Source organism: Pelodiscus sinensis, chromosome 3 (genome assembly GCF_052426305.1).
Source record: "Pelodiscus sinensis isolate ZL-2025 chromosome 3, ASM5242630v1, whole genome shotgun sequence".
Taxonomy (NCBI): domain Eukaryota; kingdom Metazoa; phylum Chordata; order Testudines; family Trionychidae; genus Pelodiscus; species Pelodiscus sinensis.
In genome coordinates, this window is record NC_143054.1 from 111223462 (window position 1) to 111238035 (window position 14574).

The 14574-nt window shown below is 37.3% G+C and overlaps 1 protein-coding gene across 2 annotated transcripts in view; it reads right to left on the reverse strand.

The window, feature by feature from the left end:
- Positions 1–7351: 7351 nt before the first annotated feature.
- RGS17 (regulator of G protein signaling 17) overlaps positions 7352–14574 on the reverse strand; it is a 97198-nt gene continuing 89975 nt past the window's right edge. For both annotated transcript variants that reach the window (XM_075923168.2, XM_075923167.2), the window contains exons 4-5: positions 11669–11903; positions 7352–7562 (exon numbers count right to left, since the gene is read on the reverse strand). In XM_075923168.2, coding sequence (XP_075779283.1) covers positions 7374–7562; positions 11669–11903 — 424 coding nt within the window. In that variant the 3' untranslated portion in view covers positions 7352–7373. The remainder of the gene's footprint in view (positions 7563–11668; positions 11904–14574) is intronic.

Here is a 14574-nt window from a genome sequence, read left to right on the forward strand (position 1 = left end):
TGAAAATGACATCAAGAATTCCAATTGTGGCAGTGATTTTGGCATGTGACGTTTGTTCCCTGGGAGATTGAAACATTACTAGCAAGTACATCTTCATATACATACATGAGCTGTCAAATGCCATTTCAGTAGGGGTAACTGTGTCATTTCATTGTCTCGAATGCTTAACTCCAATGCACTCAATGGGAGAGTGAATGCTGCTGGAATTCCATAGTCCAAGCTTACTCTATTAGTAGATTTTAAAACTAGACAGGACCATAATAATCTAACCTGCACGAAAAATAAATTGTGGGCTACATACAAATGAAAAGCAACTAAATTTAGGTTTTTGGTTTTTGTGGATTTTTTTTTTAGATAAATAAAAATGTTCAACTCATCCACGGTGGGGAGGGGGCAAGGGCATAGATGCCCACAGCAGGGTGAGCTGGCACTTGAAACTCTAACCCCATAGGGTAATGCCAAGATATTCCATGAGCAGGATCTGGCCTGCAGGCAATAGGGTACCCATCCTGATCTAGCTTGACCTGTGTAGCACAGCCTGAATAATTTCATTTGAATGCTATCATGCCACTTGAATACTGATGGAGAGACTACTCCATCTGGCTCTACCCTTTTGTGAATAATGATGGAAAGCTTTTGTGCATGAACAGAGGCTAATTCTGGAGCCAGCCCCAGTTACTTCTTTCTTGTAAAGACATTCCGTTCTCCTTTGGGGGCAAGCTCAGGAATCTAACCCACTTCTTTTCTTCCATTTTGTTGCTGTTCCCTATGGGTACCAGTAGGAACCTCAATTTTCCTGCATGGAAACAAAGGGAAACTATCAGAGGGACAGGGATCTTATTTCCTCAAATTTCTGTGGTGAACAGGTGAGCCCAAGTACAAAAGTCCAGATCCTCCAAGGTAGCTAGGCACCTAACTCACATTCATTTCACTGAGTTAGGTACCCATGTTGGTATCTTCAAAGGCTCTGAGCCTAAGATCCAGAACAACACTTGTGGATCCCAACCTAGCTCAGATCTGGATCACTTCAACCGTATACTCACATCAGTGTAACTTCCCTCAAAATCAGAGGCAGCAAGGGGGGGAGCTGGCTTAAAAGCCAGTTCCTCTCAGCACCATGTCTGTGAGGAGCAGAGGAGTAGTGGGGACTGGGTGTACCTCTGTTTTTTAAATTTTTTAAGAGCCCATCGGCCCTTAATCAATTTAAAAGACTAAAGTGCAGTAGGGTACCCTGCATGAGCCAAGAACAGCTGTTCCGGTTTGCGCTGGGCCCTCCTGCTGCAGTTTAGCCTTTTAAATGGATTAAGAGCTGATGCTGATGCCAGGAGGGGGGACCCTGTGCAAGCCGAAAATCAGTGGACAGACTCTTAATCCATTTAAAAGGCAGAGCCACAGTGGGGTTAGTTCCCAGCTGCAGTTCCCCACTAATCGACTAGTCGATGGAAAATCCATCGACTAGTTGATTAATTGATTAAACTAAATTTAACATCCCTGTTTCTCAGCCACTCCATCTGATACTGGGAGTCTTTAAAATGGTGAAGGAAATTTCTTAACAGTTTCAGCATCTTTGTATATCTATCCTGTTAATACAGCATATGCAAAAATTGAACATTCAAAGTAAAAAGCAGAACTAAATTGTTTCATTATATAATTTATAAAAATTGCCGCCAGCTCTTCTCTAAGTCAAAGCTTAGTGGGTAGGGTTTTCATTAAAGATGGCATTTCTAAAACATACATTATATTGCACCATTGAATTGGCAATTCAAAAGATATACAAAGAAGCTATGTAATAGGCTGTGGAATAATAAAAGATTGTACAATAACTTTGATGTTATCTGGTATTATCAGTTCATACCTTCTGATATCTCCTTGTGTGCAGTTTTGCAATAAAGTTACTTTCTTTTGGATGACATCAGAAGTAAGACTCTCAGCTAAACTCAAAACATAAGTAGTTTAAAGAATATACTTTATTATATTATAAAAAGGTGCAGTTATCTGTTAAACTATATTTAGCAATAACCTTATAGTACAGCCATTGGAAGGAATCAAATCAAAGTATTCTGTCTTTCATAGTTAATCTTAAATTAACAAGTAAATCAACATACTTTACAACTAAATTAACACACACAAATAGCGTAACAGTAACTTCTCCCAAGCTTACATTAGTGAGTTATTAATTTCAAAAGATTTATTAAAAAAGTTAATGTAATGCAAATGCATGTAAAGTTGCCACAACAGTCAGAAATGAAAACTTGTATAATCTAAGTCCATTTTGTAAATCTACAGGAAATACATACAACAAGAAATAATGGTTTGTGAAATATTGTATATTAAAATAAATGGCTATTTAAAATGTAATTCTTCAACGTTTAAAAAACCTTGTTCAGCAAGTTATGTCACTGTATACAATTGGATTGACAAAATACATTATAACAGCAATTTAAAAAAAAAGAAAATTACACTTAAGAGATATGCAGTGAATGTACAGTCTCTGAAGTTAGTCTGGCATTAAGAAATAGCCTAAAGCACTGCCTCTGAAATCTTATTAATGCATGCAAAGCTTCTTTGTGATCCACTGGTACCTGTCAGTGGAGTTCACTGAAGTATGATGGATAATCTAATACAGTAAGCATCATCAAAGGAAAAAAAGAAAAATTATAAAAGTTTTATGGTTTTCATAGGCCCAAATACTTGAGTTCCTATGGATGTTAGAATTTATGAAATTCATAACTACTATGTATAATTAATACGCTTTGTGACAAATTGTCAAAAGCCAGGAAACTCAGAGGATAAGATGATTTAGCATAAATTAAAGCTTGCGAGGAAAAAAGCCAAGATAAATTAATGACTTACTGTCAGCAGTTGAATCATCTGGCTTGTATCACAATTTTAAATTACAGGGAAAGTCTTTGTACGGCTATCTTAGTTTATGGGACAAGTAGAGTCAAATTGTGGCTCCAAGAATTAAGCTAGTGTGCAAACAGTATTAATGTGAGTCCAAAAAGTGGCAGATTTTGGCACCATCATGCACTATCCTCCCATTCCTCACAGATTACTTCTGTTATTGGCAGAAGTATATGGGATAGGGTTGAACAGGGTTGAAGCTCTATCATTGGGCATATATATTAAAAACACAAGTCTTCTAAGCCCCGTATCGAATATTTGTCTTCAAATAACCTGCACAACAGTAGCAAATAGCATGTGAAGGGAAATTTATTTGAGAGTTGGTAGACAGAAAGGAACGAGCAAGATAAAACTGACATTTTGGTTATCCAGGTGTGTGAAGTCTAAATCCATTTAGTCCATCAGCAGGATGCCTGTGGGTCCTTGACTGTTAATTCTGCAAGGAGAAGGTTTACAGCTATTGATAACTGTTGACCTTACCACTTGTAGGACATGGATCCTGATTCAAAGGTCATTGAAGAAAATAGTCCAGTGGACTTTGAATCAGATTTATTGAGAACATATTCGAAGAAGCATCTGCAAAACAAGCCTTTTAGGAAGCCCTTACTGTAATTTAAATTTGGTCTTTCCCCTCTAGATCCTCAGCCCAATATATATGGCAGCAATTATATACACTTACTCTGCCAGGGAGGGCATCCTCCTACCTTCCCAGGCATGTGCTATCTGTGTAGACTTCCTATGCCGGGGGAGGCGGATCTGGCTCCAAATTAGAATTTGGACCACATTTATTTAACATAAAAATAGTAGTACCGTAGCTGCCTGCATACTGTTGCACAAACCACCTATGCCTGTGAGTAATTTAAACAGAACCATTTATTGGCTTCTGTAAGGTTATTTGGGCAACCTATATCACATGATCCCCAATTCAGCAAAGCCCATGTTTAGTTTCATAGAATATTAGAAATGGAAGGGACCTCGAGAGATCATCACAAGTCCAGTTTCCTTGAAGCCAATGTGACTTAAGCATATGCCTTAATGCTTTACTTATTTAGGGCCATGCATAGGTGTTTGCAGGATGCTCTTCTGATGTATGAGCATTTAAGATTTTTTTTCTTTTGTAAAACTTAAGATTTTATTTTGTACTTACTTGTATTTCAGTTTTTCATGAGACCATAAGTATTCCAGTGTATAGAATAAGTGTATTGGGCAATTTAAAATTTGTATTGTATGTACAAGTAAATCAGTTCTCAAGTTTAATAGCTTGCCTGTTTACATTTTTCCCAAAAAATACTATACTGAAAGCAATGAGATTGTGTTATGAGCCAATTTGTTGTTAATATCAATATCAGAATTTAAACTGCTTTAGATATCTATAAATTGACATGGACCATAATTGACTATTCATTTAATATAAAAAAATCTAATTATTGAAGTTTATATTAATATTTAATTACTCCTGGAAAGAAAGTTTGTGTCATAACTTATGATCAGTGTATAAATCCCTGAATTTAGGGTATTTAGAACATAATCTCATTGCAATATTACTCTATTACACTAAAGATCTATGTAAAGATGTAACAGTTTCCAGACATAGATTTCTGAAATGCCTATGTTAGAAATCAACATGGTATTTTAGGGCCCTTATCTTTAGCTTAAGAAGTGTCCTAAAAAGGATGAACTGTCTGTTTTGAAAAGAACAGCTACTTATCTAAAGTTATCTTATAAAGATAGCTTATGGCTAGCAGGTCACCATCAAATGGTAACATCAAGAATATTCAAGTCTACATATTTAAAGGCTTATACATGCAGTATTGTCTTATTACACGTCAACTAGTTGTGTGCACCCAAATGCATTGTGCCTCAAACACTAGCAAATCATGCCTTATAAATATATACATATATTAATATATATATGTATAGTACAATAGTAAATATATGTCTAACTAAATGGCACATTAGATAAGTAAGACCAAATTTCATTCTATTTAAGAAAAAGCATCTTTAAATTAATTTTTAAATTATATTTCACAGTAGAAGGTGGCAATTCTTCCTTGTTGAATTCCAGCCCCCTCCCTTCAGGAAGAAAAGTTTTGTAAACATCATAGCTATTACTCTCTATCAATATAATTGAATATTTTATTCATAATGGTAAATAGCTAACCAACATGAATAAAGTATGTCATAACACAACAACACTTTCAGACAAAACAGGTATTTATTAAAAGAAATGTTTATAAATATGTCTTGCATTTTAAACTACATTTTCATAAAACAACAATATGTAAAAGTGCTGAATATAGTAGGATAGTCAGCAACGCCACTGTAAACAGAATTTTGTTTTCTGCCTTGCAGAATGTGTTTAAAATCCCATTTTGTCATACACTACAACATTTAAAATATTTGCATAGGGAATAAAGAATAGCCCTTTTAATAATCTCCTGAATTCTATATAAATTACAAAACCAAATGAGTTCAAGAAACAGTTCTTCAAATTGTTCATATTCATCCACAAAAATCACATAGGTTTCAAGTAAAAATGATAATTTTAAAAAATTCCCCAAATCTGCTATATGAAACATGTTCTATAAATAAAATAGTAATAATAATAATAATAATAATTAATAATAATAATAATAATAATAATAAGAGAGAGAGAGAGGTAGTAAAATAAAGGAAAAAATAACCCCCAGAAAATAAACTGATTTCCAAATCCTGCAAGTTATTCCATGCAAGCAGATCCCTGTGCCTGTCTGAGGCCCATTGAGTTCAATGGTGCTTTGTACAGAGGTCAGCACATCAGAAGTAATTTAAAGACTGGGGGAAGGGCTCAACATTTCAGTGCCAGATTCTGCTCCATTACAAAACTATAATCTATCAACTCCAAAGTTAATGGAGGTTCTCCATATTTAAATGGGTGTAAGGGAGAAGACTCTTGCCTCTAAGCCTTAATAAGGATAACATTCCTAGTAATAAGGACATTTAAAATTTTAATTCAAAACCACCTATTATTTACCTTTCAAGATAATTTGCCAGGGATGCTAGCACTCAGAACAGTTTTGTGTACTGTAAGTATGAAGGTGGTGTTTTGTAAGTTACAAGTTACTTTATCTTTAAACATCAAAGTGCATATCAAAATAGGACATTTTTTTTAAAAAAGCCAAGCTAGTCACCTGCAAAAATAGCATAGCAGCAAGGTGATTTGAACACTGTGCTGCCTTCTTAGTTCTCATTGTACTGGGCCCTTAATATTCAGAATTCTTTACCCAAGAAAGACACCAGTTACCTTCAACAGTTTTCCTTGGGTAAGGAGTGTAGGATCACAAGCCCTTGAACATTAATCTCTACCCCTTGTTTTCAAAGAGATTTTCAAAATCAAAGAGGCTATAAGATGAGTGAAGTCTTCCTTAGCCTCTCTTCCCCTTTGTAAAATACTACTTAAAAAAACATCTTTTCACTGGATTTCTCTTTAAAAGAAAATATCTTACAGGACAGATGCAATTTATCAAAATGTTCTAAAATGCTCTAAAATGCTACATGTAGGCAATCTTTTATTAAACTTCTTTATTCAAAAAACTAAATTATAAACTTTTTTTTGCTGAAGTACATAACATTAGACAACAGTGTTAGAACTGGATCACCAGTCTTTAATAAATCAATTACAGTATCTGACATCTGAAGTGTACATTGAAAATCTTTGTTCTTATAACAATTAAACAATATCAGCGCATAAATTGTGTCACCCAGACATGGATCCCTTTAAGTGGTTTGTGCTTTTTTTTTTTCTTTTTGACATTGCAAACACTAATGAAAATGCCATCTTTTTGGCAGTGAACAACCAGAGGAATCCCCACTTGACTTATCTTAAATAAACAGTGATAAATAGCTCTTTTTTGTACACAGAAATATTGGCTTCAAAAAGTCAGTGTATTGTACTTAGTACAGCATGTTGAATAATGCTACACCTGAAAAATTGGCTTTTTTCTGTGTTAGTGATGTTAATAAAATGCAAGCCCCTTTCTGGTTTTGCTGCAATTATTTCTATGTACCATAAGACTGTATTGCACAAAAAAGTTCTTAAATACAGATAATTTATGTTATTGAATTCAATATTGCAACAACTAAGTGGTATGTGAAGCAATTTTATCTTGCACATGCAGTGTGAGAATACACAAGGAGACTGTTCATAAAACTACAAATACATCATTGCAATCTTGACTGCAGTTAGTGAAAGGAGTGTGAAACAAATGTATTTTGGCAAATCCATTGTTCCCCTTCCCCTCAAACTCAAGCAAGGAGGACCTTGTTAAAAGGTAGACAGAGACCATAATATGTATTTGTTTTCTTCACAGTAGCCTGAGTAGTGCTAAACTGTAGTTCTCCAGGAACTCAGCGCCAGATGTTATTAAACTACTTTTATTCCCTCCCACCCATCCCAAAATACCCCAAATTGTTTAATCCAAAAATTAGAACTAAGTTTCAGAAGTAGAACCTACAGTACTTTCGATGAGAGACTTGTACATTTGAGAGTTCAAAAACCTTGGGAAAGAGTCTCTGTGCATTAAGGTGTATATCTGAAGTTGGGCATCTTCATACATGTGAGGACTGGGATCCAACAAGTTTCTGTTGATGACTTCTCGCACCCGAGAATCAAGACTAACCTGAAGGGAATAGAAAGAGATGTTTGTTAAACAACAGACTTGTAAAGTTCTGTATAAATGTTTTTACTGTATTTCATAGATCTAAGCAACAAACAAAAATCTACAAAGCACCAAGAACCCAGTTTCCTTTTGTCAATTACATTTTTAATGTACTCATCTTCTTCAACATCAGCTTTATACATGTATGGGCAACATTCCAATCTGAGCCTACCAAACACATCTTGATTTGCCTTGGGCTTTAAGTTCATATTCAGTATTATGAGAAAAATATGTCATTATATCACTGCAAAAATACATGAGAGTTGAAGCTTACATTAGCATGGATCTCTCCATATACATTAAATTATACACTGATCATTTTATTTAGTTTTTCCTTCTCATTAATTGGCTGAAATGCTCATTCCTAGTTGTTTCTGTTCAGTCTTCTAACCTTTTCTGCTTACTGTACCACAGTTGTTGGGGGTTATTTTTGTTTTATTTTCAATACTATACTTACTAGTCACAAATTAGCAAATGTTGTTTTTGTTGTTGTGCTACTGTTGCTATTAGCCTTAAGTCTCATTTTTTTTCCATTCAAGACTTTTTAGATACCGTAAAGTTTCTTTTTTAGACAATTTTGTATTAATCTTTAACTTAGTATCAATTTTGCAATTTCTCCTTGAATTTCTGATCCTATATTCCTTTTGTAAAGAACTCTGACTTCTAGGAAAGACATTGCAAGATTCATATCAGATAAAATAAAATATAGCTGCAATGGGGGAAACTAAGTACTAGTTGTGAAGAAAAAAGTAAGAGCCTTGGTATAGAAGACCCAAGAACAATTTTATGGCTTTGATCCTTTTTTTAATAGCTATGACAATGAATTTCAATGGACCAATGCTATTTAGGTCAGCTTATTAAAATTATATTGGCCATATAAATTTAGTCCATATAAACAGAAAAGAAACAGACATCCTGATGTGAGAGGAACACTAAAAGTTCATCATTAAAAAAAAAAAAACAGGAATGAATATCGTACATTCCTTGCAATAAAATCTTTAAGTAAATACTACCAAATACTCGTAGAATAAAGACATTCAAGTTTTCTCTGCAGCCCTACGAGCTACATTTAGCACCGTGTAATTTTTTTCCGTTCTTGTGTGATTGCATTATTGTCATAATAGTCTAATACATCTTTATTTGTTTAGTCTTTGTATAGAGTAATTCCTCTTCCCCAAGATGCAGTCTATATTCTAATTTGTTAGTCACAGGCACTATTATGATGCTGATGTACTACAAATATCAGATTCCTGTGTATGAAAGAAAGTTTTTCCTATTACAGGTGCACCTCCCTAAACCAGGACTCTCTCGTCTGGCAACATCCGTGGTCCGATAGGACCACATTTGCTGAATGAGAGAGCCCCAGGGCAGGAGGTTCAGCTGCTGAGAGAGCCACACATAGCGAGGCTGGTGGCAGTGGAGTAAGGGCCTCAGCAGCCTGGTGGCAGAAGTGGGACAGAGGCGGCCCAGTAACCCAGCCGTGTGTGCTGGCCCGGCAGGAGGGATGTGCCATGACATCCCGAATGGGGCTGCATGTCAGCCCAGCAATGGGGAAAGAGCCACAGCAGCCTGGCTGGCAGCAAGGTTGGACCATGGCAGCCCAGCAGAGGAAAGCCGTCTGGGGCCAAGGCAGTGGAGCAGGGACCACATGCTGGCCGGCAGTAGAACTGATGCTGTGGCAGTGGGGCCAGGGCTTTATGCTGTCATGCCAGCAGTGGGGATGGAGCAGCAGTTATGGCAGTGGGGCTGGAGCAGCCGTGCCAGCCGGCAGCAGAGCTGAAGAAGCTGGTGTTGGTGAAGAGCAGCAGGGGCCTGTGTCGGGATCTTTCCTGGTCCAGGAAATTCCCTCATCCCAGACCACTCAGGTCCCAAGGATGCCGGACCAGTGAGATGCAACCTGTACTTTGTTATATTTTCCTCTGTAGAATATTTTATGTCTTATTATGTCCTTTCATATAAATGGCTGACGTGAGCTCTGTCCTATCTTGCACACCACACTATGTGATTCAACACACATAGCTAAAGATGTAGACAGGATAGAATCTTATATTATAATACTGAAGAAGAAGCTGTGAAGGAAGTATTAGCAGCCTTGAAATTTAATTGGGACGATTTCAACTTTTGACAAACTGTACTTTTCTGGCCTAGACAAGGGATGTAAGCAACTAGTCAACTACCTGATAAGCAAATGCTTATTGGGTATTTGAGTAGGAACTCCACTAGTCATTCTCCCCCCCCACCCAACCCCTTGCTGCCCCTATCAGAGAGAGGCAGCAAGTGGGGGAACATGAGCTGGTGCTAGGGAGAATCGGCTTAAAAGCCGGTCCCCCTCCCAGCACTGTCTCCACGGGGGCAGTGGGGAAGTTACACTGCTTTGCTCCCTGCTGGTGCCAGTTCCTGCTGCTTCCCTCCCTTTGAAATGTACAGGAGCTGCCAGGGCTCTTGTACATTTCAAAGGCAAAGGTTTTGAAATACAGAAGAGCTGCAGGGGGCTCCTGTGCCTGCTGCCTCTCTCCCTTTGAAATGTACAAGGGCTGTAGGTGGCTGTTGAACATTTCAAAGGGAGAGGTGCAGTAGAATATCAAGCGCCCCCCTTATCGACTAATCGAGTAGTCGATGGAAATTCCATTGACTACTCAATTAGCTGATTTATCAAAATGTAATACTCCTTCCTAGACCTAAAATTCTTAGCTTTAAATTATTTTCCCTTGGGTGGTTTGCCTTTGAGTGTATGAAGTTAACAGCATTAGGCTCTCATTTTATGCAGCTCGTTGATTAATTCTCTTGGTAGAAAAACTGGCATCAAGTAGTCATTATTGAAGATATTTTTTTGGTGAGTGTCCTGGTGAAAACTGATTGAATTTATGGAATTTTAAAAAAGAGTCACCTTTCATAACTAATCCATTTTGACTAGAATTTCCTCAGTGATCCTGTAAAGTATGCAGACAAAGTTGACTGCAGCTAATCTGGATAACTGAGTGCTGGTCTACACAGTTGTTGCACTAGAGCTGCTTGTAAACAGCTATCGTTCAGACAAACACATAGCAGCATATGCAAAAGGCTGCCTCTGGATTGTGCCAAAGGTTCCTAAACAGTTTCAAAAGGTCTCCTGTTTGCATCTTATGATCAACAGTAATAACTGGAGAAACTAAAAGGTATCTACATGTAATACTTTATGTACACTGAACACAAAATTTGTGACCAATTTTGGATGATTAAATATGATGAAACTAGAATGCTAGAGCAGTCCTAAAAGGCGGAAAGAGCAGTAAGCTATATGATGGCTTAGAAAGCCATCTGAGTATTAATAAGTGAAAGAGAAAAACATTACTAACTTACTATACTGACAGACATATCACTCAAAAGCACTACAATATACTACAAGACAGAAGAAAGGCAAGATAATGACATTGGAAGCTATTAGCTCTAGAGACTGTCCTGGTGCATAAATGTATAGGGCCAATTCCTTAGCTGGTATAAATCAACATAGTTCCATTGATTTAAGAGTTATAATGCTTTACAAAAGCCGAGGATCTCATCCAAAGTGAAGGGAAGCTAAAGGAACTAATTGTACTTGACATGATCCTAGCATTGCTCCAAAAATATTGAGACCAATCAAAAAATCCCAACAATGATAGGAGGACATCATTCTACACACAACTTTTTAAGTATTACACGAGATTATTCATGAACATTTTCCATGGCTCTGTTTCCTATTGAACACCAGACATAGGATGTCAGCTGTTGATTGGGATCATCTCCTCCTCTTTCCTGGCTTACTTCTTAACTCTAAAGAAACTTTCCACTAAAAAGGCAGAGACCAACCACTAAAAAGGCAGAGACCAACATAACATTGCTGGCCTTGTGATCACTGAGCCTTGCTTCACTATCCAGAGATTTGAGAAGCTGGAGTGAATGCCTCCAACCCCTTTTCATTGGCTGGGGAACCTCAGCATGAAAAATCTCCGATCAAGCAAGTCAGGTATGTTTTCTGACCTCACCATGTGAACCTGCAGGACTGTCATCCTTGATTACAGCAAATGAAACCTTAGTATTTCTAGCTTTACCTCTTTTGGTGAAAGTATAGAAATATAATCTTCATATATAAGTCTCGCCTTTTCTTCAATAACTTTCTTGTTCTGTTCTTTCTTTAAGTCTTCACATGCAAGCCAGAAAAGCAAGTTCTCTTCACTGTACTCCGTTCGAAGAAACTCTCTGAAAAGGTTCCTACCAGCTGGTGTTTTCATCATCTTGTCAAAATTCTGAGCCCAAGACATAATTTCATCTGCAGTAGGGTTTTGGCTGCAAAAGCAAAATACCATTAGAATATTGCGTCTATTTTTATAACAGTGTTTACATACATTGGACCAAATTCTACTCAGCTATACTGTCATCAAGAACTAATGAAAGTGGGCATCATTCTTAACTATAGCCTTTTGTACAGTGTTCACTTCTATGTTCATAATTCTAACACCAACTATATTTATTTTACTTCAAGAGACAGGGTACCCTGGTTTTCTATTGATTTCATGCTAGGATTATTTGTTACCCACAAAACTCTAGAATGAAATAACATTCTGCATAGACACAGCAGAATCTAATTACTGCCTCTGTATTTAAAGGAGATTGTATTCTGAATGGTTGATAATGGTTAGAAGACATCTGATGTCACTGCTTGTTTCTCAAGATGCTAGGTCAATTACGGGCATCTGCATTTTTTAGTTTAGTAGGGCTGAGAAGAACAAGGAGGCCCGTAGCAAAATATTAATTGAGATATCTTTTAAATTAGTGTATATCTCTGTTTTGTACCTAAGGATATGTCTAGACTACATCCCTCTGGTGACAGAGGGATGAAATTGCTAATGAAGCAGGGATTTAAATATCCCGAGCTTCATTAGAATAAAAATGGCCACCGTGTTTTGCCAAGTCAGCAGTTTGCTGGCACAAAGTGGCAGTCAAGATGGGGATCGATTGACAAGGAAAGCCTTTTCGGACCGATCCTGTAAACCTCGTTGCACGAGGCATAAGGGATCGGTCGGAAAAGGCTTTCCTTGTTGACCAATCCCCACCTAGACTGCCGCTTTTTGCTGGCAAACTGCTGACTCGGCAAAACATGGTGGCCATTTTGATTCTAATGAAGTGTGGGATATTTAAATCCCTGCTTCACTAGCAATTTCATTATGTCTTATTTACATCCCTCTGGTGACAGAGGGATATAGTCTAGACATGCCCTAAGAGTTGCTAAGCTTCCCTTTATTTGGTGCTACTAATCTGAATGATGATAGAAAATGATTTGATGGGTAGCAGGAGATGCTACTGCCAAAATGTTATTCAGAAGAAGCAGGGTAGGAGGAGAGAACCAAATCACTCCTACTTTTAGAAGTTAGCTATCTCAAGTTTGTTATACCTTAAGTACTGGATGAGTGATCAGAAGACTACATTTTTAAATACATAAATAATAAACTTCAGAGTTAAGGTAGTTTAAGTTTTTTAACTACTGGGTACTCATCCCATTCTTCATGGAATCATAGTGTTGAAAAAAGACCTCAGGAGGTCATTGATTCCAACCCCCTGCTAAAAGCAGGACCAATCCTAGCTAAATCATCCCAGCCAGGGCTATTTCAAGTCAGGACTTAAAAATGTCTAGGGATGGAGATTCTACCACACTCCAGTGCTTTACCACCCTTTTAGTCAAATAGATTTTTTTTGTAATATCCAGCCTAGACCTCCCCCATTGCAACTTGAGACCACTGCTCCTTGTTCTGCCATCTGTCACCACTGAGAACAGCCTCTGTCCATTCTCTTTGAAACCTTTATTCAGGTAGTTGAAGGCTGGTGTAAAATTCCCCCTCACTCTTCTCTTCTGAAGACTAAATAAGCCCAAACCCCTTAGTTTTTGTTGCCCTCTGCTGGACTTTCTCCAATGCGTCCACATCCTTTCTGTAATGTGGGGCCCAGAATTGGATGCAATACTCCAGATGTGGCCTCACCAGTGCAGAATAAAGAGGAATAATCATTTCCCTCAATCTACTGGCAATGCTCCTACCAATCCACCCCAATATGCCATTAGCCTTGCCTAACAGGACATACTATTGACGCATATCCAGCTTCTCATCCACTGTAAACCCAAGGTCCTTTTCTGCAGAATTCCCAGAAATTCTTCCTGAAAGATGAAGCTTCACAAAGTTCCAGTGTTCAAGAGCCTTTCAGTTTAAATGCCACACAATGAGCAGTATTCAACCATATGTCTGGTGCTCAATCCATTTAATTAACCTTTTTTTTTACAAGCAATGCACGATATACAATTTATTTAATGTTTATACTCCCAGAAAGTAATCCTGAGCAAAATAGGTATAACTTTTTAATTAAGTAATGTAAACTCCATAATATCTATTTTGTAAATCAGTGATAATTTCTTGGACACAGAAGTGTGGGTTCTCTTCTCAGAATGGCAAAAATAAAAAGCATCTCCAATGAAGCTAAAGGAGTTTGTGGCATGGATACATGCAATGTCTGCAAGACATCACTTTCAGGAACTTCAGAAATAAATGAAGTGGGATAGAGAGTCTGGAATTTATTCAGAGTTTAGGGATTCTTTGAGAAGGACAATCTGATTTCATCCATTAAGTTGCTTTTTTGTAACTATTAACTCATTTCTCTAAAACTGGAGACTCCTTGTTTCACGAACATTATCAGTTTCGTGAAGATATTTGAGCAAAATGGCTTTGTGACTCAGAGTTATATTAATTTAAAAGGGGAATAATAAGGAGACTCTCAAATTCAATACATTGAGGCTAAAGTCCAATCTCCAGCATCTATTCCAAATAACTCAGCTGAATGCTAAAGATTGTAGCAGAGGGGAGAAAAACTCCCACTCCTTTGTCTTGGAATAGCAGCAGTTGCACTCACAGTTGGAGTAGCAACTGCATGAACCTTGAACTTGTGTATATGGAAGGAGGCCCAGAAGTTATGT